The 20836-nt window shown below is 52.5% G+C and overlaps 2 protein-coding genes across 3 annotated transcripts in view; one reads left to right on the top strand and one right to left on the bottom strand.

The window, feature by feature from the left end:
* Nucleotides 1–11619, bottom strand: part of TRPM8 (transient receptor potential cation channel subfamily M member 8) — a 131828-nt gene extending 120209 nt beyond the window's left edge. For both annotated transcript variants that reach the window (XM_058665154.1, XM_058665155.1), the window contains exons 1-2: nucleotides 11189–11619; nucleotides 787–869 (exon numbers count right to left, since the gene is read on the bottom strand). The gene's annotated coding sequence lies outside the window, so the exon portion shown is untranslated. The remainder of the gene's footprint in view (nucleotides 1–786; nucleotides 870–11188) is intronic.
* A 33-nt stretch (nucleotides 11620–11652) lies between these two features.
* HJURP (Holliday junction recognition protein) lies at nucleotides 11653–20551 on the top strand. The gene is made up of 8 exons (XM_058664302.1): nucleotides 11653–11767; nucleotides 11925–11991; nucleotides 13106–13161; nucleotides 13910–13991; nucleotides 15783–15847; nucleotides 16350–16442; nucleotides 17460–17517; nucleotides 19077–20551. The coding sequence occupies exons 1-8, from the start codon at nucleotides 11672–11674 to the stop codon at nucleotides 20549–20551; spliced, it is 1992 nt and encodes a 663-aa protein (XP_058520285.1). The 5' UTR covers nucleotides 11653–11671.
* Nucleotides 20552–20836: the final 285 nt, after the last annotated feature.

Genomic DNA, 20836 nt, shown 5'->3' with positions numbered 1-20836 from the left:
TACTTAGGCCTTGAGGAAAAAAAAACGAAGGAAAAATGCCCTCTCCACACAGTTACCCATGCAGCATCATGTAACTGCTCGTACCGTTGAACAAATGTAACACATTATAATAATCTCATGTAATCTAATCATCTGGACTTTATTGTCAAAAATTAATGTATAACTATCGGGGTCATGATTTTGCGAATTACTGGACACATCCTAATATTAACAACAACGTAACTCAAGATTTATTTAACTGTGAGAAAGCATCTAACTGAGAAATATTTTTGGTCATTTATTCAATAATTTAAAATAAAATTATTATATACATACATAATTTCTCTTGAACTAAATAAGTGTACAAGCTTAACATAGGCAGTTGTAGCTTTATTTCATTATTAACAATGCAATCAGATCTGTCAAGTTTAAAGCATTAAATTCTGCAACATTTATAGTCCTGCTTTCAAATTCAGAGATGTGGAAAGTTACTTCAAGTGAAATATATACCACCTCCATTTTTTTCCTGAGTTAGAGCAGCAATAACATACCTTATTGCTGTTAATTCTTAAAGAATGCTTTCAGTATCATCATATAATATTTATATTCTCTATAGTGAAAAATGTTGAATGCTGATAGTTCAAATATCGGTGGATTTTTTTTTAAGATTTCAGTTTTTCGACTGATTGTAGCAGCAGATTAGCAAAGCCAGGGGAGAAAGAACCAGAGTTCCAATCCACGGTTTTCCCGTTTTCATTTACTTCAATGAACTTTTTAAATCCCTCTTTCATTTCTTATATGACTTACTATTCAATCAGGAACATACTATTCAGTCTCCATGTATTCATATATTTGCTGGAGTCTTTTTGCTGCTGATTTCCAATTTTATCCTGTAGGGATCAGATAAGATATATGTTACAAATGCAATTGTTTTGGATCTGTGGAGGCTAGTTTTATGGCCTCAGGTATAGTATATCCTAGAAAACGCTTCACAAACTGATGAAAATAATCTGTATTCTGAAATTGTGGGGTGAAATGTTTTATAAGTATCTAGTAGGACCATTTGGTTAATAAGGATAACTCATTATCAAAACTGTCATAAAAATTTATGACCAAGTCAGAAGACAACACAAAAGTCGCTTTGAAAATGAGACCCTTTGATTGATTCCACAGTAAATGGGTCCCTGACAGCTGTTCTCACCTTTAAAAAAACCACTAGTGTAGGACAGTGCGGTAGCCTAGCAGCTGAAGTCCTCATCTTGCATCAGCCAGATCCCATTCGGGTGCCAGTTCATGCTGGCAGCCCCACTTCCCATCCAGCTCCCTGCTTGTGGCCGGGGAAAGCAGCCGAGGACGGCCCAAAGCCTTGGGACCCTGCACCCGCGTGGGAGACCCAGAAGAAGTTCCTGGTTCCTGGCTTCGGATCGGCTCAGCTAAGGCCATTGGGGCTACCTGGAGAGCGAATCATTGGGTGGAAGATCTTCCTTTCTGTCTCTCCTCCTCTCTGTATATCTGACTTTCCAATAACAATAAATCTTTAAAAGCAAACAAACAGAAAAAAAAAAAAACCAGTGTGATTGATTAAGTTTGAGGTGTGGAAGAATACTCAGCTCTATGTCTTCCCTGGTGTTGAACCCTTAAACACTTTCCAGATTAAAGAGGTGCAGGGGGGCCCGGCGGCATGGCCTAGCAGCTGAAGTCCTCGCCTTGAACGTGCCGGGATCCCATATGAGCACCGGTTCTAACCCCAGCAGCTCCACTTCCCATCCAGCTCCCTGCTTGTGGCCTGGGAAAGCAGTCGAGGACGGCCCAGAGCACTGGGACCCTGTCACCCCCGTGGGAGACCTGGAAAGAAGTTCCTGGCTCCTGGCTTCAGATGGGTGCAGCACTGGCCGTTGCAGCCACCTGGGGAGTGAATCATCCGATGGAAGATCTTCCTCTCTGTCTCTCCTCCTCTCTGTATATCTGACTTAAAAAAAAAAAAAAAAAAAGATGTGCAGGGAAAACCAGGCTTTTTCCTTTCTTTTCTTTTTTTGTTTCCATATAATTTGAATCTTTTCCCATTTTATAAGACACAAATAATTTAAGAAAATGATACAACGTGGGAAATAGTGGCAACAGCATCTTACAACAGCTGCACTTTTAATATAAAAATATGTTACACATGAACAAGAAAACACTAAGACTATAGTAAACCATAAAGGCTAATAAATGTATGAAAAGTGTTCAACCCAACTAGGCAGACACACACACCATGTGCACACACACCACCTGCCACAGGTGTTCACCAAGGGCAGAGAGCTGGGCGTGGAGCAAGATCAGTGAGGACAAATTGCGACAGTGCCACTGCTGTCCATGGCACAAAGGGGGCAGCATTTGGCCTGGGGTTTGTAAAGGTCGCCACATCCCACGCAGGTGTGCTTGGGTGTAAGCTTTCTACTAATGCATACCCTGGGAGGTAGCAGGTGACAGCCCGCCCATTTGGGAGTGCACGGTTGTCAGCTCCCATCTGGACCAGGCTTGGCTGTTGGGACCACTGGGGAATAAACAGCAGATGCAAGATCTTTGTGTGTGTATTTCAAATGAAACAAATAATTATTTTTTTTAAATTTGGGCTGCATAAAATCATGTAGTGGATATCATATACCCAAATAACAGGTAAGCCCGTAACTGAATTGACTAACTCTCTTTAGTAATGACGTAACAGAAGAAGTATGCCTATTTCTGAGACAACAATTTACCTCCATTTATCCTGCACATGACATCGTAAACAAAAAAAGAAAAGCTATAAAAGTAATAAGTAATTATTATTTAGGCAAGTCAACTGACTTAGAGATGGACCTCATTTGGAGAACTTCAGGCAAGGGCTTCATAGTGATTACGGCTAATGCTAATGATTGTAATGGAAAAGGTAGACAGTATCAATAATGGATAGGAAATTTAAGCATACAAGTGAACATTCTAAGAAAACGACAAATTGAAATGTTAGAGATTCTTTAGAAAACAGAACATCGGGGGCTGGCAGAGTGGCATGGCAAGCCACCCCCACCTGCAGTTCCAGGATCCTGTAAGGTCACCGATCTGAGTCCTGGCTGTGGCACTTCCCATCCAGCTCCCTGCTGTGGCCTGGAAAAGCAGTGCACGATGGCCCAAAGTCTTGAGACCTACACTCTCGTAGGAGACCCAGAGAAAGCTCCTGGCTCCTAACTTCGGATCAGCTCAGCTCTGGCCATTGCAGCCACTTAGGGAGTAAACCAGCAGATTGAAGGTCTCTCTATATATCTCTCTCCTTTTCTCTGTACATCTGCTTCCTAATTTACAAAAAAATTGTAAGAAAAAAGTCAGTATAAATGAAGAGAAATAGAGAGAGAAGACCCCCAGAGCTGTGAGACAATGGTGTGTGATGGCAGTTTCAGAAGAAAAGATGGAAAGTGGGAAAACAGACACTTGAAGAGACTCAAGTCAGCCTGGCAGCTGCAGCCCTCGCCCCATCCCCACCGTGGAGGGTGCACAACCCACGCCCGCCTCCACAGCACTGGATAGCCATCCTCTGTCTGGCGGCTTCGGAAGGTTTTCAAAAGCAGACTTCAATATTTAATAACAAAGTGTTTCTGCTATGTCATCCACGACTTGCTCTTCCCTTCAGATTTCTAGAAAGGGTTCATCAATAAACGGAGCCACAGCCAGATGAACTTCCTGCTGTCTAAATACTTCCCAGTGGGGATCAAGTTCCAACGGCAGTTCCAAAGGGAGTGAATCATATTCACACCACAGTGTCTGCAAATTATTCAGCACACAAAGTGAGCCCCCAGGACATCTCAGGGTAGAATGAGCTCGGGGGCCTTCCCACAGTGCCAGACCTGAGCCGGCTGGCTGGCGTTCACTGCATGTAACTCTTCATGGCTTGACTCAGACTGTTGTTGCTGCAACAGTCATTGCGTGTGTGTGAACCCAATCTCTCTCTTTTCCTCCTCTCTCTCTCTCTCTCTCTTTCTCCTCTCCTTTCAAATAAACTACCAAAATATAATTTTTTAAAGACTAATCCTATGAAAGCATCGAATGCGCCAAAACATTGCAAAAAAGCAGGACAAAGCGTCTTCTGTAGCCTTCCAAATGGACTCCAGGAAGCCATGCAAGAAGGGACTACCAGGAGCTTATCATAAGAAACAAGGGGTAGGGTAAGTCTAGACCATTTCTAAGGTGGGGAATTAAAAAAATTGCACAAATTATCAATTAACCTGTGCCTCCTGATTTTAAAACATTCACACATAGTATCAGAAAGGCGATTTTGAATGCTCCAGCAACAGATGGCCTGTAAATTTTCAGATCCAGAAATAATGGGGCTGATTAAAAATAGGTCATCCAAATCAACCTAATTGCCTTCTATTTTTAATGTAAATTCTTTTCATTGATTTTGCAAATGGACAGCCCATTAAAACACATTAATCATGACCCCAAAAGTGAATTCGCACTGCAAAAAAGCCAGAGGTGAAGACTAAAAGGCCATTTCCCACCACACGAAGTAGGGCAGGAGCGACAGTGATGACAGCCATAGCCCAAATTTTCCAGGGGAAAAAAAAAAGCATTTCTGGGTAAAAGCTGGGAGATAAGTTCTCCTGGTGACGAGACGTGGCCCAGCTGTGGATGCTTGTGCAGAATGTGTGGAGCCATGCACCCTGTGTGGATAAAAGGCCTAAGGTTGTAGAACCCAGGGGCCCTCATCATTGCATAAGGAATGCTCATGCCAGCAAATGCTGCAATGGAACACTAAGATTAAAATGAATACACCATCTCATGATCCAGAGGCAACCTGGGCTGGACACACACTCTAACTTTTAAATACGCAATGCATTCTCTTCCAATGCAGATACATAATCCTTAAACAGGGGAGATCTTCTATGCCATAATTCAAACTGTACACAATGTAGGGGTCAATAGAGCTCTTCCAAGCGGTCTTGGAGCACAGACAGTATCTAGCACCTTCAACTCCACTGCCCTTGTAGTCTTGGACATCAGCAATTGCTGCCCTACGGATTTCCCAGATAAGTGCCTGCCAGCATCCTCCATTAGGAAGGCTGAGTTCAAGAGCAGACTCTCTAGGTCAAGGAATAAAGAGGCCAAATGGACCTTAATGTTCCCTGGGGTGAAAGTGTCGTGATGTGTAAGAAGAAGCCACTTCACACCCTCGCTGGCACATGTTGGTCTCCGCCACTGCTGAGTCCACAGGCTGGAAATAACAGATCTTAGCTTCTCATTCCATTTTGGCGGCAGGAGAGTTGATGCGCGTACGCGTCTTCTGTATTCCAACTTGATGTCCTCTGTTATCTTGGTGTTTCCTCTTCCAGGGGCCAGTTCCTCTTTGCAAGTTCTCACCAACGATCAAGACAACTGTTTCCCCTTGGTATTTCCTCCTGTGAAGTCTGCCCCAATTATTTGTGCCATAAAGAAATGCTTCCATTCGAGGTACCAAACTGTTAAATATCTACTACTTTGTACTTTTTGATTCAGGTACCATTTTTTGAGAAGGTTTTTCTAACTCCTTAGTGATGCTGACAGGCACATGATTATGATTAAGATTCTTTATTTTAGAAGCTTTAAATAATAGAATGCAACTTTTAAATAAGTACAATATCCTAATGTTAATGCAAAACAAGGAGCATGGTAGTACATTATGAAAAAATATGCAATCTTGAATGCACATTATTAAGCTCTGATACTATGAAAACATAAATAAAATTAAGAGCCATTCTGTATAAAAATATGGGAAAATAAAGTATCTAAAATCTTAATGAACAATAGAATTAAAAGCATGAAATGTGAATGAACATGAAAATTTTAAATTAATGTTGAAGAATAGTAGACCATGTTACATGGATAGAAAAGGGAAAGACAGAGGAAGAGAAGACCAACTGAGAGACGTGTGCGAACGGAGAGTGTTAGCGCGACAGTCACATGTCTGCCTTGAGTCTTTGCAGAAGTATGTGAAAGAGTTCCTCTATGTTAGCTCATAGCATGGGGCGATGATGACCTATTACAGATTAGAAATCTTTCTTTAAAATGTTTTCAAAAATTTATTTGAAAGGCAGATTATGTAAGGGAAGAGCCAGTCCTTAAGCTAGTTCACTTCGCAGATGGCTGCCGTGGTTGGAACTGGGCCAGGACGAAGCCAGAAGCCTGAAGTTCTGATCTCTCCTCCCTGCTTTGCCAGGCACATCAGCAGGAAGCTGCATGGGAAGTGGGGCAGCAGGTTCAAGCTGGTGCCTGTGCGGGCTGCCAGTGTCACAAGTGGCAGTGTGGCATGCTTGGCCATGACACCAGCTTCCAGAAACCTTACTGAATGCTGAGTCACCAGTAGCACGAAGACTTGGAGCCACATATCTTAACAGGTGACAGGGAAACAGAAGGTGTGGGGAAAGAAGCTGGGATTCAAGAAGACCCACAGCAGTTCTGTCCTTGTTCACCAGAAGGTTGCTTGGGAGCTACATGGTTTGGAATCAGCAACCCAAATGTACATTGTCCTGTACTTGATTTTTATGACCAAACTCTCCGTTATTACAAAAGTACCCTGGTGATTGGCAAGACTTTGTACATTTGAAATAGTGTAAAATATTTCAAAGACAATTTTTAGTGATGAAACTTAGCTAAAGCCTTGTTTCCTCTGTCTTGATGAGTAGTACATAATAGTGCTTGGGCCCCAGTCTTAAATCTGTTACATCACATCCGTGTGAAAGGCACAGTTGATTGTTCAGTAACTGGACCACTGTTCTGGAATCTTTTCCACCTAAATGTGAGCACGCAGCTAAACACATTATGCTAATCTAACTATGTATCTTTCCACAAACAGTAGACATGAAAGTCTTAACTGGAATCAAAAGTTTCTGAACCTACAATGAGTAAGTCAAATTTGAACCCACAAATCATTGTTTAATAGTTCAACTAACTCCTTCTAGACATGTGGGTTAGCACTTGGTTTAATTTACCTAAGCTGATCTGATCTTAACTGATTATACAGCTCTTTAAATATAATTACCATGTAACCCTAAGTGCCATCTAAAGTAACATAAAGTATTTCTGAACCAGTATTTGCTTTAGAAAGACTTACTTACTTGAAGTCAGAGTTACAGACAGAGAGGGAGAGACAAAGAGGCCTTCCACCTGCTGCCCCACTCCCCAGATGGTTGCAACAGTCATGGTTGGACAAGGTCAGAGGCCAGGAGCTTCTTTCCGGTCTCCCACACGAGGTGCTAGCGGCCCAAGCAATTGAGTCATCCCCCACGGTTTTGTGTAGACACATTAGCAAAGAGATGAATCAGAAGTGCAGCAGCCAGATACAAACCGGTATCCATCCGCAATGCCATCACTGCAGGCTGCTGCTCTATCCCCCAGGCTATTTCTTACCAAGAAAGTGATAAGGACCATGTTTAGATAATAGTGTTTCCCTTCACTTTAATGAGACTGACTCACTATTGGAATGATTAAGACCTAACTTGGCTTTCAAATATAGCTGAGCTTCTTAACATTTCAACATTTACTTTGTCATCAGTTAAATACCTTTTTAGAGCAGAATCAAATATTGAACCAAATCTTTTTTTAAGATTTATTTATTTTTATTGCAAAGTCAGATATACAGAGAGGAGGAGAGACAGAAAGGAAGATCTTCCATCCAGTAATTCACTCCCGAAGTGACCACAATGGCCAGAGCTAAGCCAATCCGAAGCCAGGAGCCAGGAGCCTTTTCCAGGTCTCCCACACAGGTACAGGGTCCCAAGGCTTTGGGTCATCCTTGACTGCTTTCCCAGGCCACAAGCAGGGAGCTGGATGGGAAGCGGGGCCACAGGGACCAGAACCAGCGCCCATATGGGATCTTGGCACATTCAAGGCAACGACTTTAGCCACTAGGCCACCACACCGGGCCTGAGCCCAGTGTTTTAATCCCCACATCTGGAGACATGTTGCAATGATATACACCAGAGTGGATACTCACTCTCTCTGATGCTGATTTGCCGAGTAACACATTAGGACACGGTCCGCAGCACTCACCATTACAGACTCCAGTTAGCCAGAAAACACCCACAGAACATCCTCCTCTGTGCCACATAACAACTTTCCACACATTTAGAAGCAGTACATGGGCCCGGTGCAGTAGCCTAGCATCTAGGGTCCTCGCCTTGAGCACGCCGGGATCCCATACGAGTGCCGGTTCTCATCCCAGCAGCCCAGCTTCCCATCCAGCTCCCTGCTTGTGGCCTGGGAAAGCAGTCCAGGACAGCCCAAGGCCTTGGGACCCTGCACCTGCGGTGGGAGTTCCTGGCTCCTGGCTTTGGATTGGCTCAGCTCTGGCCATTGCAGTCACTTGGGGAGTGAATCATTGGATGGAAGATCTTCCTCTCTGTCTCTCCTCTTCTTTGTATATCTGACTTTCCAATAACATAAATAAATCTTTTTTTAAAACAGCAATACATACAAACCTTTCCTGCAGGGCCGACATTAGCTTAGCCGGTAAAGCTGTCACCTCTATGTAGGCATCACACACAGGGACTGGTTCAAGTCCCAGCTGCTCCAGTTCCAATTCAGCTCCCTGCTTACAGATGGGAAAGAAGTGGAAAATGGCCCAAATGGGAGATTCACAAGAAATTCTCATCTCCTGGGCTTGGACTGGCCAGCTCCAAGCATTGCAGCCATTTGGGGAGTGAACCAGTGCATGGAAGATACTTCTCCCTCTGCTTCCTTCTCTCTCTCTGTAACTCTACTTTCAAGTAAATAAATAAATCTTTTAAGAGTGCATATTTTTAAAAAGCAGGTATATAATACATGTTTAGAATCTCCTTTTATATTACAAATATCATTTTCATCTTACAAGCTAATGATAGTTCTTTCTTATTTTTTTAAGATTTTATTTTTATTGATAAGTCAGATATACAGATAGGAGGACTGACAGAGAGAAAGATCTTCCATCTGTTGATTCACTCTCCAAACGGCCACAGTGGCCGAAACTGTGCCGATCTGAGGTCAGGAGCCAGGAGCCTTTTCCAGCTCTCCCATGCAGGTGCAGGGTCCCAAGGCTGCGGGTCATCCTCAACTACTTTCCCAAGCTACAGGCAGGGAGCTAGATGGGAAGCAGGGCTGCCAGGATTAGTACCGGTGCCCATATGAGATTCTGGCATGTGCAAGCGAGGACTCTAGCCACTACACTACCACGCTGGTCCCATAATGATAGTTCTTTTAAAACATTATTGTTAATGGAGCACAGATGTTTTCCATCACCAGTCTGCCCCAGTATCCGGCACTAGAAACTGCTTTACCAAAGATCCCAGTGCTAAACCCTTGCCAGTCCCTCCACACTCAAAGAGTAAAGCCATTTTGTGAGACTTGGTTGACACTGCTTCCTTGCTGGCATCAGCCTGAAGCCAGATTCAATTACAGTGCCTGAGGACTGCCACAGGAAAACCCCAACTCTGTCCAGTTGTGACTAGCGTGATGTGGGCTGTGCATTCCAGTCTGGCCAGTTACAGGTGCAGCCCCAGGAGATACTGAGCCCCATCCTCATCTCTGCCACCTGCAGGTCCCCCGAGAGCCTGAAATGGACCGCCCTACAACATGTGCCTCTAGGGGAGGAACTGACCTACGATGTCCACTGTTAGTCACATGAGAAGAGATGGGCAAGGGGCTTCGAGAGCAGGTCTGGGTTCCCTGCGAGGCAGATTTAAGACATCGAAAGATGAGAGGAGCTGCAAGGAGAACGGTCTCAAATCCCCAGCAGGTGGCACCAACTTGACTTCCAGATGAAACAGGCCTTGTTGATGTTGAACACTCCAGTGCGGCTGTCAGCATCACAAGCCCCAGGAACACTGATCAGGGAGGGGCCAGGGCCGAAGTTCAGCACAGCCACTCTGAGAAGCTCGTCCCACTGTCTGCTCCACAGCTACAGTCTTCGGTGCCCAGATCCCAGCAGCCACGGCTTCCGCTGCTGCAAGGCAGCCAGGCTCTCACAGAGGCAGAGCGAATCTGCTGACACTTGCTCTGTGTGACCCAGAATCTTCCGTGCAACTTAACAAGGGAACCCGTGTATCTGATACGATGGATGCTGGCCCAGGGAGTTCTGCGCAAGCTCAACACCGTCTTCTGGAAACACTAAGGAGGTCACAGTTGCTCTGGGCTTCACAGAGAGCCTGAAAGAGTGGAAAGGCTCCTACAGCAGGGTGCTGCCGGGCACGCCGTGAGCAGGGAGGACACCCCTCCGTTCACCCTGCACACTGCCTGAAGGTGCTTCCTCGGCAGCTCCCGGATGAAGACCTGGAGCCCTCAGGCCACCACGGGAGCCCAATGGTGGACGCTACCTCTGAACCGGCTCAAACTGCGCTTTACAGCCCCTGAAGCAAAGTGCAAGCCAGAGTGCCAGAGAGCAAGCACAGCAGCTTCCAAAGGAGAAGGGTGGAGTGCGGGCAGGCAGCAAGCAGCAGGGGACTGGCCATGGCAGCTAAACTCAGTTCTGGCCTTCAGTCCAAGACTGGAACTTGAGACTGACAAATCTTCCTCCTGAAGCCCTCCACACGCCCAAAGGAGGGATCCTAGGGTTGCTGCTGAAGTCAGCAAGACAGGTCTTGGCTTGCAGGGAGGGGGAACAAGCCCTAGGAGGGGTCAGCTGTGATAAATGATACTAGGACGGTTGTTAGAGAAAGTGCCCAAAACACACAAGGACTGTTTCCAGTTTGCTAAAGGTCACCTTGTTGTTGGGTCCCGTAGGATTGATTTTTTTTAATAAGATTTATTTATTTTTATTAGGAAGGTAGAATCAGAGATGGAAGGAGAGACAGAAATTCCTCCATCTCTTGGTTCACTCCCCAGGTGGCAGCAATGGCCACAGCTGAGCTCATCTGAAGCCAGGAGCTTCCTGGATCCAGGCCTCCCATGTGGGTGCAGGGCCCCAAGGCTGCTTTCCCAGGCCACAAGCAGGATGGGAGGTGGAGCAGCTGGGACCCAGACGGACACCCATATGGGATCCCCGAGTGTGCTAGGTGAGGATTCAGCCATTCAGCCATCGCACTCGGCCCTTACTGCCATCAATTTTTTTTTAAAAAATATCTGTTTGAAAAGCCTAGACCCCTGTGTCACAATGCCTGTCCCTGTGCTTGTGTTTTATTTTTAAATATGTATTTATCTGGGGTCGGTGCGCTGGTTTACAGGCTAGCCCTCTGTACTGCCAGCATACCACATAGGCGCCAGTTCGCGTCCCGGATGCTCCACTTCCCAACAGCTCCCTGCTTGTGGCCTGGGAAAGCAGCGGAGGCCGGCCCAAGTTCTTGGGAGCCTGCACCCGCGTGGGTGACCCAGTCAGCCAGGCGGGCACCTCCAGGTGGCAGCTCTAGGTAGAAATAATCCCCATTTCGCGGGGTTCTCGCGAGACCTATCCATCAGCGCTGGAGCGCCGCGGGATCCCCGGCTGTTGCCAGGGCAACGCCCTCGCTTCCGCTCAGCGCGCGCATGTGGGCGGAAACAGAATCTAGGCCTCGGATTGGCCGAGAGAAAAAAAACGCCGTGGCCTGTTTGAAAGGCCCAATCGGAGCCCGGCGTCCCTGGGCCAGCCAATAGAAGTCCGAGCGGCGAGCGGGCGGGGCGGGGTTTGACGTTTGAGCGGCGCGCGAGCCGGGCGTCCGGGTGGTCAGTGGAGTGGTCCGTGTTACCTCTGTGCGACATGGCGCTCAGGCTCCTGGAGGAGGACGCGCTGCTGCGGGAGCTGGGGGACAGCCGCCGCCGCTTCCAGAGCCGCATGCGGCAGCTGGTAGAGAAGGTGCGGCGGGCACAGTGGCCGGGCGGGACCGGGGGTTCCTGAGGAAGGAGAAGGTGGGGCTGAAGTGGGGAGCCTCTGGCAAGGCTGGGGTGCAGGGGCCCGGCCCTGGAGGCTGCCCGACCCTGAGCCCTGACGGGTCCCCCCGTTCTCCCCACAGTACAACCAGCCCTTCGAGAACGACCCGCTGGTGGAGATGGCCACACTGACCTACGAGACGCCCCAGGGTAGGGGTTCCCCCATTTCTGAATATTCACAGTAGAGGGGACCAGAATAGGGACTTGTAGGGTTAGAGCCGTCCTCGCCCCTGCGAGTAGGAGCCCAGAAGCCGTATCTCGCACAGGGTAAGGTCAGGTGCGGGTGGCGTCTCCTGGGGGTGGCCGCCGAGGCAGCTGTGCCGTGTCCCTGTGGGCAGGCGTCTCGTGGTGCTGGCCCTGAGTGGGGAGTGCTGGACCCGGCTGAGACCCTGTAGACCAGGCCGCGTCCTCTCTCGGACAGCCCTTAATGCTGCATTTCCTGCGACAGTCAGGGCCCAGCCGGGAGACCCGGGTCCCCGCTCGGGGCCTGGGGACCAGCGTCGGCTGCCTGCCTGGGGTGAGTGTCTGCACAAAGCTGGCCTGGAAAGAAGAGCTTCCGGGCCTCTCACGTGGCGTCCTGGCTGCTGTGCTGGCCCCCAGCCCTGGACACTCATGCTGAGGAGAGTGGTGGTGCAGGCGCGCAGACACACTCTGGGCTGTCCCGTGCCAGCTGCCAGATGCTCCTCACTGGGTCCCTGGTGCTCGCAAGACGTGGCTGATGGTGGTGCCCCATCCAGGGCCAGCCCAGCCCGTAACCCTGTGAGTTCCTGATTGGAGTCCCTGCACACCGCTGCTGAGGCAGGCAACCGCACAGCTGTAGAGCTCCCCTGGCTTCCCTGTGCCCTGAATGCCTACGGTGAGATAGGCAGTCGGTGTCTGACATGCACTTGGCACAGAGCCGAGAAGCAGCTTGCTGCGGGTCCCTTGGCCAGAGTACAAAGCCCCGATTTGGCTCAGTGCAGGCACCTGCTGGCAGTGCCCCTCCTGGCTCCAGCCCTGTGGGGTGCACGTGTCTGCAGGAACAGCACCTGGCATAGGGGTGTCCCATTGTCAGTGACATGGTCTGAGAGAGTCTTGTTAATGACAAATTTATCTAATCTGGATTTTAAAAAAAGCAAGCACGCCTTCAGCTGTGGAGATTGGCTGCCCGGCCTGCGAGCATCCTGCGAGCCTGGTGGTGAAGATCTCCTTGAAGGACGTGGGGGTCGGTCGCGCAGCATCAGCGTTCAGGGTTACTCACCTGCTCATTTTGTCTCTTCTTAAGGACTGAGGATATGGGGTGGAAGGCTGGTGAAAGAAAGAAGTGACGTGCCCATCCAGGTATCAGAGGCCTCGCCGTGGGGGTGAGGGGATGGGCTGTGGCACAGGTGCCCGCTTCCTCGCTCTGGCCTTGCTGGGGCCTGTGTCACAGACTGAGAAGCGGAGAGAGATCTTTCACTGCCCGTGGGGTGAGCCAGGCCATGGCCAGCTGATGGCCTCTGCAGGCCCTGCTTCCTGCCACGAGGCCCTCGGACCCCTGCTGGCTCTCCCGGGTTTGTCTCCTGTGTGCTAGCAGCTGTCACTGGGTGCCTTGTCACGGAGAACACAAACACCCAAGTGAAGGCCGCTGAGCGCAGCAGCAGTTTGAAACCAGGTCCAAAGCCCAGAGCGTGCTGTGCACTGACCCTGCCTCCGAGTAGGGATTTCCGCAGCCCTGCACTGGGTGGGCGTTCGGGCCAGCAGGAAGCTGCCGTTGGATGTGCCTACATCCCACACCGGAGGGCCTGGGTCGCTGCCGCCCTGTGGCAGACCCGATTGGAGTGTTGGACTTCTGTCTTCATTTGGGGCCAGTCCTGGCTGCTGTGGGCGTTGGGGAGGAGCCAACAAATGGAAAATCTCTCTGCTTTATCATAAACATGAAGGAAGCAGATGTTTAAAATAGTGCATAGAATGACCTGGAAGCCCCGGGGCCTTTCATAAAGCAGATGGCGCACAAGAAGAGGGACCTTACAAGACGCTTTGTCTCAGTGTCATGGCGGGGTGGGGAGCTCGCCCTGTCCTGCCCTCTGAGGGCTGCCCTGTGAAACAGGTCAAGAGGAACAGCAGCACCCCGCCAGCCGTGGCTCGAGGTCGTGAGCTCTCCGTGGACAGCACAGGAGGGCTGGAAGCTGGTGAGTGTCGCCGGGGCTGGCAGGAGACTCGGGAAGCCTTGCCTGTATGTCACTGCTATTCAGAGGCTTGATTCCTCACTGTTAAGGTTTCTGTTTGTTTCCAGGGTGCATTTTTAGGAACTAAACATCCTAGTGCCCCATTCTGCCCTTCCAAGGCTCCTGGCAGGTAGGGAACCCTGCCTTGCCAGGTCACATCTGTGGTACTTGGCATGTGGCTCTCAAATGGCTGTGGATCAGTGGGCACACACCCCACTTAATAAAAGAAGGGCTTAGTAGGAGAGAGCCCACTTTGCCCTGCAGGTGGTGTGAGAGCCCTGGCTTCCGCAGCAGGCCTGGCCCCGCTCCTGTTGCTTGGGTTCCTCCCCGCCCTGCCCCTCTGGAGCCCAGCAGCGCCCTCTGCTCCATCTCGCTGTCCCACTCCTGCACCACCAGTGTTCACATAAACCCGCAGCTCTCCTCGTGCTCCCTGGAGGACTCTCCTGTGTCTCTTGTCCCGTCCTGGTCACCTCCCTTCCTGACCACACCTGTTGTGCCGCTGCTCTTTCCTCGCCTGCATTCAGTCTCCATTGCTGAGGCTTACCTCTGGGTATACCGAGTTCCTGGAACCCTGTTGCCGGATCTGGTGACGTTGGTAGGCTGTGCCCCGCTTTCACTTTGGTGGCTTTGGCTAGCCACGTCCTCTGTGCACCTCGGTGGCATTTGGAGCATCTGCGGAGCCTAACTGCCCCAAGGGCTTTGCAGGTTCTCGTCCCCACTGGGCCCTCGGGATGCCCTTCCCAAGTCCGTCTCTCATGGGGTCCTGGCCCCCCTCTCTGGCGTTCCCCTCTCATCTGGACTGACTGCCTGGCACGTCTCCGCTGCAGCCCTTCTCCAGACTCAGGACAGCACACCCGCAGGCGTGGGCCCGCAGGTTCTCGCCACCACGCACGTCCCAGCAGGACGCACGGCCTCGTCCTTCTGCAGAGGCCACGGCCACCCCGAGCCTTTGCCTTGTTACCCCATGGTGCCCCCTGCTGTCCCCTCTGGCTCCCCCTGCCCTGGGGCTCCATGTGGGCATCTGCAGGCCCTCTTCCTTCCTTTGCCAGGGTCCAGGGGAAGGTTAAAGTCTGCCTACACTTTGTCCCCAGGAAACCTACAGATGCACCGTCAGCAAAGACGGTGCTAAACCAGGGCTCTGCACTCGTGGGTCTCCCCTTGGCCCATCAGTGTGTGCCAGTCCTTCGCCACTGCCTGCTGCGGACTAAAGCCTGTGCCCCTCTGCTCAGTCCTGTGGCACCTTGTCTGCGCCAGATCATCGGGGGTTGGGCGCCCACGGGGGCACGGTGCTGTTTCCGCATAGAGAAGCCCGCATGGAGCTCTGCGGTTACTGGTGTATATCCGCGTTTCAGCTCTACACGTCCATCAGGCCCCTGAGCTGTTCCATGGTCGGAAATAATTATCCTCGAGCCACACTGTCCAGTAGTCCGTGTTGACTTGAATTTGATGGAAACAAATAAAGCCAAGTTCCAGTCCTTGGCCTTCCTGGCTGCAGGTGACCTGCACGCCCACAGGGTGCCCACTGCCAGCCACACTGTGTCCTGCTGGGTGTGCTGGGCTGGCAGGGCCCTCAGGGAGCTGGGGTGGTGCACAGCTGCTGTTCCCACGGGGTCTCAGCAGGACACGGCCCTGTTCTCATCCGGGGTCACTCAGGGAAGTTCACACGGGATGCCCTCGAGGCAGTGCCGAAGCTGCACGGGAGGAGCAGACCAGCTTCCCCGGCAGCCGTGACATCACTTCACTTCCTTCCTTCAGATTCAGAGGGCAGTGCTGTCGACGCGTCTCCGGACCGGGAGGCTGCGGCCAGCTGGGCTGCAACGGTGAGAACTCTGGGGATGGGCTGGCGCAGTCAGGCCAGAGGGTTCTTGGCATACACACTCAGCTGGCAGAGGCCGCATGCCTAGCAGCATTCCCACCCCTCCCTGGAAGTCCTCCAAGTTCATTCGGCCCTCCAGGTCTCCAGTGACTGCCGCCTCCTTGCTGTGGCACTTGGCAGCAGTGCCGCGTCTTTGCCAGGCTGGCTTGCACGATGCCCTTCCCCCTGCAGATCCAGCTGTCCCCTCCTCGCCCTCCCACCTGGCCTGAGCACCCAGACTTGACTGCTGGGTTCTGAGTCCTTCCTGCCCAGGCTGTCGCCCATAAGTGACCCTCGGAAGCCGTGTCAGTGGCAAGGTCACGTGCCTGGGGAGCCGACACTGAGTGAGTGGTAGTGCTGTTTGTGTCTGCTCACGTGCCCGAGGGCTCACAGGGACCACAAGCTTCCTTGCGGAACCTTGTTCTCAGGCAGTCGGCCCTCACCACTCCACCTTCCCTCCCGCTCAGCCTGTCGTGCCTCAAGGGCCCTTGGAAACCGAACTGAGATGGAAATATTTGACCCAAGTGGATATACTGCTGCAAGACGCAGAATTCTTTGAGGTAATCTAAAGTGTAGTAAGCTTGTAAACTTAGGACAACTGTGTAGTGTCCCCCAAATCAGGAGCACTCCCAGGCTCAGCATTCCCCTGCTGAGGTACCAGGTGAGCCCCCGGGTCCCCCAGGGTAACGCTACGGTGCTGGCAGAGATGGGAGCCCTCGGGATGTGCCCTCCGCTGCCCCTGCTCTGTGGCAGGTCTAGCGTGTGCATGGCGCTGGGGGACAACCCTTGGGCAGGGGGCTGGGAGCTGCATGATTAGCCATCCGAGCTCCTGGGAGGCTTGAGGGGAGCCTCCCAGCCCCCACTCCCTGGCAGCTGCTCTCGGGGTGCTCTGCCTGCATCTGGAGATGAGGGAGGACTCAGGAACTCCCCAGCCCCTCTCTAACTTGCTGACTCCCCTCAATGTCCTTTACAAAACGAAGGGCACCTGGTGCCAAACAGGCAGTGCCTCCTACAAGAGCGTCCACTTCCTGGCCAGGGCGAGGGTCCTGGCATGGTGTTGGCCCTGCTGTGCTGCCGGCCCAAAAGCCTGGCCCCAAGGCCATGGTGGCACTGTGTCCCAGTGGCATCTTTCTCCAGCCCCCAGCAGCAAGTGATGACCTTTGGGTGGCTGTGTGGTTCTGACCTCAGGACTTCAGTGTGGGGCAGAGCCATGGGGTCCCTGCTCATCAACCACCTGTCACGAGATCCCAGGAGTAGTGGGTGAAGAGTGGCCACCAGCCCTCCCATGGAAGGGACAGGGTGGTGACCAGCAGAAGAGGGCACCTGGAGGCCACGTGCGCAGGCCTTGCTGGGCTTCTCTGACCACTGCTCCAGGCCCTTCTGCTCACCATCCCTGACCTTGGAGGTGGCACCTGGCCCAGCAGGAAGGACCTATTCCATGTGCCCAGGGCCTCCATGATGGGCAGCTTCTCACCCTTGACCTTGGAAGCGGCTGCTTGCCAAGCAGGGAGGGCCTGGCTCCATGAGCCCAGGGCCTCCACTCGGACAGCTCTTGTGACCCCTGGCTTTGATTGCAGAGAGCAGCGCGGAGGGATGGACAGGACCCCTGCTGGACCCTGGCCACGCCTGCCCCTGGTGAGTACACATTGAAGAGCTGGTTTTTTTCCCCCAGAAGTTCTGGCTACTGTGCAGTGGTTCTTTGTCCAGGCCTGCTGTGCTGAGCATGCTGGGAGTGGCGTCGGCTTCCGCGTCGGGGGGCGGGAGCCGTCCAGCGTGTGAGTAACAAACAGCGCATGCAGGAGGCGCAGTGAGCTGCCTGTCGTTCTGGTACCTGCACACGTGTGTGTGAGCTGTGTGTCTGTTCATTTGAGCATTTGCTATGAGTCTCCTGAGCATAGGTGCCTTCTTGTATACCTGTTGGTCCTGCACAGCCTTCCCCGGTGGGCTGCTCCTGCCCACTGTGGCCTTTCCAGGGGCTTGTACAGGTGCGGTGGGGGCATCCCTGTGTTTGGTTGTTAACCTGTGCCCGAAGCAGCCCCTCGGCCATCCAGGTTCCAAGCCCAGGCTACAGGGGTGCTCCAGGCTGGCCGATTGGCAGGGCATTTAGCGCCTGGAAGTGCATGATTGGCGTCTGGGGTTGGGTTCCTCTGGAGCACTGCTGGCAAACCCACTCGTGCCAGCACGTCCCACCTTTGGTGAGTGTTGGTTCTCACGGTGGAGTTAAGGTGGATCTGCCCAGTTTCTCCCTGCGGGAGAGCCTTTTCCCTGGGTGCCCGTTGGGGGACCTTTGCTCTGCTTGCAGGACTTCCCCTCTCCAGAGCTTGCCCAAAACACCAGGGCTGGGTTTTGTTTTTGTTTTTTTCAAATGTGTTTAAACATAGAGTGGCAGAGGGAGTGAGATCCTCCCTGTGCTGGTTCACTCCACAGCAGCCAGGGCAAGGCCAGGCCCACTCGAGGAGCCAGAGCTTCTTCCAAGTCTCCCATTGGGTACAGGGGCCCAAGTACTTGGGGCATTCTGCATTGCTTTCCCAGGCCACGAGCAGGGAGCTGGATCACAAGTGGAGCAGTCGGGACTTGAACCAGCGTTCATATGGGATGCTGGCACTGCCGGTGGCAGCTGTATGTGTTGTACCACAGCACTGACCCCGTGCTTGGGGTTTTTGCTTTGTCAAAATCAGTAAGGATCCCTGTTGTGTTTTGTTGGCAGCATTCACTTCGGAGCTCCAGTGGTCCCAGTTGGGGCTTGGGCAAGCCCATCAGGCTGGCGTCTCTGTCCTCTGACCTTCACCCAGCAGTTTCTGAGTGCTCTCTCCCCTTCTGTCGCCCTTCTCTGCCTTCTCAGCAAGCGTCCAGTCCTCCGGCAGCCCTCCAGGGAGCAGCCGGAGCTGTTTCCTTCCGGTCCTTTTGACATTGTGTGTGTGTGTGTGTGTGTGTGTGTGTGTGTGTGTGTGTGTGTGATCAGCTTGATCCCTGGTTCGTTTTTCTCTGTATTAAGCTGTTTGCCACCTGCAAAAGTCACAGCTATAGGAGGAAATGTAGCTGTATCAGACTTTTGACTCACTTCCCTGTCTAACCATGGCAGGTGACAGGACGTGGGGGGGGAAGGTGGGAGAGGCGCACAGTCCCGCCCCATGGGCTGGGTGTGGCCCTGAGCTCTGCGCGGTCTGCACAGGGCTGTGGTGACTGTTTCCTAGGAAATGCTGATGTTGGCCCAGCGAAGCCAGCTTCGTCTCCCCAGGAATGGGGCCCCTCCTGTCCTGGCTCAGCAGACACAACCATGGTTCCCGAAGATGCCAGCCTCTGCCTCCTGGGGACGGACAGGAACAGCTCCTGCGGCAGCCAGGGCTGGGCCACCAAGGACATGTGCGACGTGACCATCAGTGACCTGTACGCAGGGATGCTGCGCTCCATGAGCCGGCTGCTGAGCACAAGGCCTGCGGGGGTCATCTCCACCAGGACCTCTTTCCTGCGCGCCTGGAGCTGCCGGAGGCGGCAGAGGCACAAGAGCAGACTGAACAGGACATACTGCAAGCTCAGCAGGCCCTCCCACAGGGGAGCCACGCGTCCACCCGTGCCTTCTCCCAAGCCCGGCGCCAGGGCGGGAGTGCTGACAGAGTGCGGGAACCTCCTGGACGTTTCTCACCGAAAGACGGGTTCCGAGCTGAAGGAAGCTCTTGAAGAAAACAAGTCCCCGTGTAAGACGTTGGATCCGGACTGGAAAGAGCTGCCGTTAACGCCCTGGAGGAAAGCCGCGTGGGTGCCCCAGGACGCCAGCCCCGTGCGAGACTTGGGCCGGGAGAACAGGCTGAGGACACTGCAGTGGCTGATCTCCCCTGTGAAGATCGTCTCCAGGCCAGGGGTGCTCCAGGGCCACGGGCAGCACCGTTATAGGGAGATTGAGGTCAGGTTTGATAAACTGCACCAGGAATACTGCCTGAGTCCCCGTCAGCAGCCTGGCCTGCCTGGCCTCGCGGGCTTCTGGGCCCTGGATGTACGCGGGGGCCGGTCTTGGAGCCCCGGGCACTCAGAGACCCAGAGGCCGAGCCCATCTGTGAGCAGAGCCAAAGGCAGAAGGTTGAGGGAAGCCTTTGAGCACCTGGGCAGATGCCTGGGAGCAGGCGGAGGCCCATCAGAGGGCAGCCTCTGCCCCTCTCCTACCAGGACTGGCCCCCTCTGCCCTTCACCTGCAAGGACTGGTCTGCCGCGCCCCAGCCACCCACAGCAGGGCCAAGGGAGCAGCCCCAGCTGGTCTGGAAAGCTGGCACCCAGCAGAGCCATTTCAGGGCCAAGGACAGAGTCTCTGGGCAGCCAGCGGAGTCGGTATGATGAGATTAAAGAGGGTTTTGACAGACTGCATCAGAAGTACTGCCACAAGCCCCAGCAGGCCACAGCACCTGCACATGGAGCCGGCATCCAGGCTCGGCAGCCCGCAGACGACACCCTGCACTCCTGGCTCCAGAAGTCGTCGCCCCAGTGCCACAGACAAAGCCTGCTGGGCTTGAGCACAGCACGGGATGGGGCATCAGCTGACACCACCAGGCAGGACTATCAGACCCCTGCAAAGCGACGCCGACTGTCCGACCCACAGCTGCATGTGTCCTGGGCCAACCCCCGCAACTCCAAGGTCGTGCCCAGTCCAGGACCACCCGGCGAGAAGGTGCATTTGTGACCTTGGGTGAGGGATCCTCTGCACTGGCTGCACACAGTGGCTTCCCAGGCCAGCGACCTCCATAGTACTTTTGGACACACTCCAGGGGATTCCTGGGGGTTCATTTTCCAAGCATTTGCTCCAATTCTTTCCTCCAGCCAGTATTTCTGTCAGGAAGGTGTGTGTGAGCGATGCATCAAAAACATGTTCTGTAGAACTTGGTATATTCAAGAAACATTCACTGGTGTCACAGGGAGGCCACACTGAGTAAAATAGGGTCAGGAAGCATGAGGGACAGGGAGAGCT

The sequence above is a fragment of the Ochotona princeps genome, chromosome 5 (assembly GCF_030435755.1).
Source record: "Ochotona princeps isolate mOchPri1 chromosome 5, mOchPri1.hap1, whole genome shotgun sequence".
In the NCBI taxonomy this organism is placed as follows: Eukaryota; Metazoa; Chordata; class Mammalia; order Lagomorpha; family Ochotonidae; genus Ochotona; species Ochotona princeps.
Note: the sequence above shows the minus strand (reverse complement) of the source record. Positions and strands in the feature narration are given on the sequence as shown.

Bases quoted from the DNA above. Each gene is read 5' to 3' on its own strand.
- HJURP (XM_058664302.1), top strand. From the start codon at position 11,672: ATGGCGCTCAGGCTCCTGGAGGAGGACGCGCTGCTGCGGGAGCTGGGG. The intron at 16,443-17,459 runs GTAATCTAAAGT...CTTTGATTGCAG, and splicing joins AAGACGCAGAATTCTTTGAG to AGAGCAGCGCGGAGGGATGG. The intron at 17,518-19,076 runs GTGAGTACACAT...ACTGTTTCCTAG, and splicing joins CCTGGCCACGCCTGCCCCTG to GAAATGCTGATGTTGGCCCA.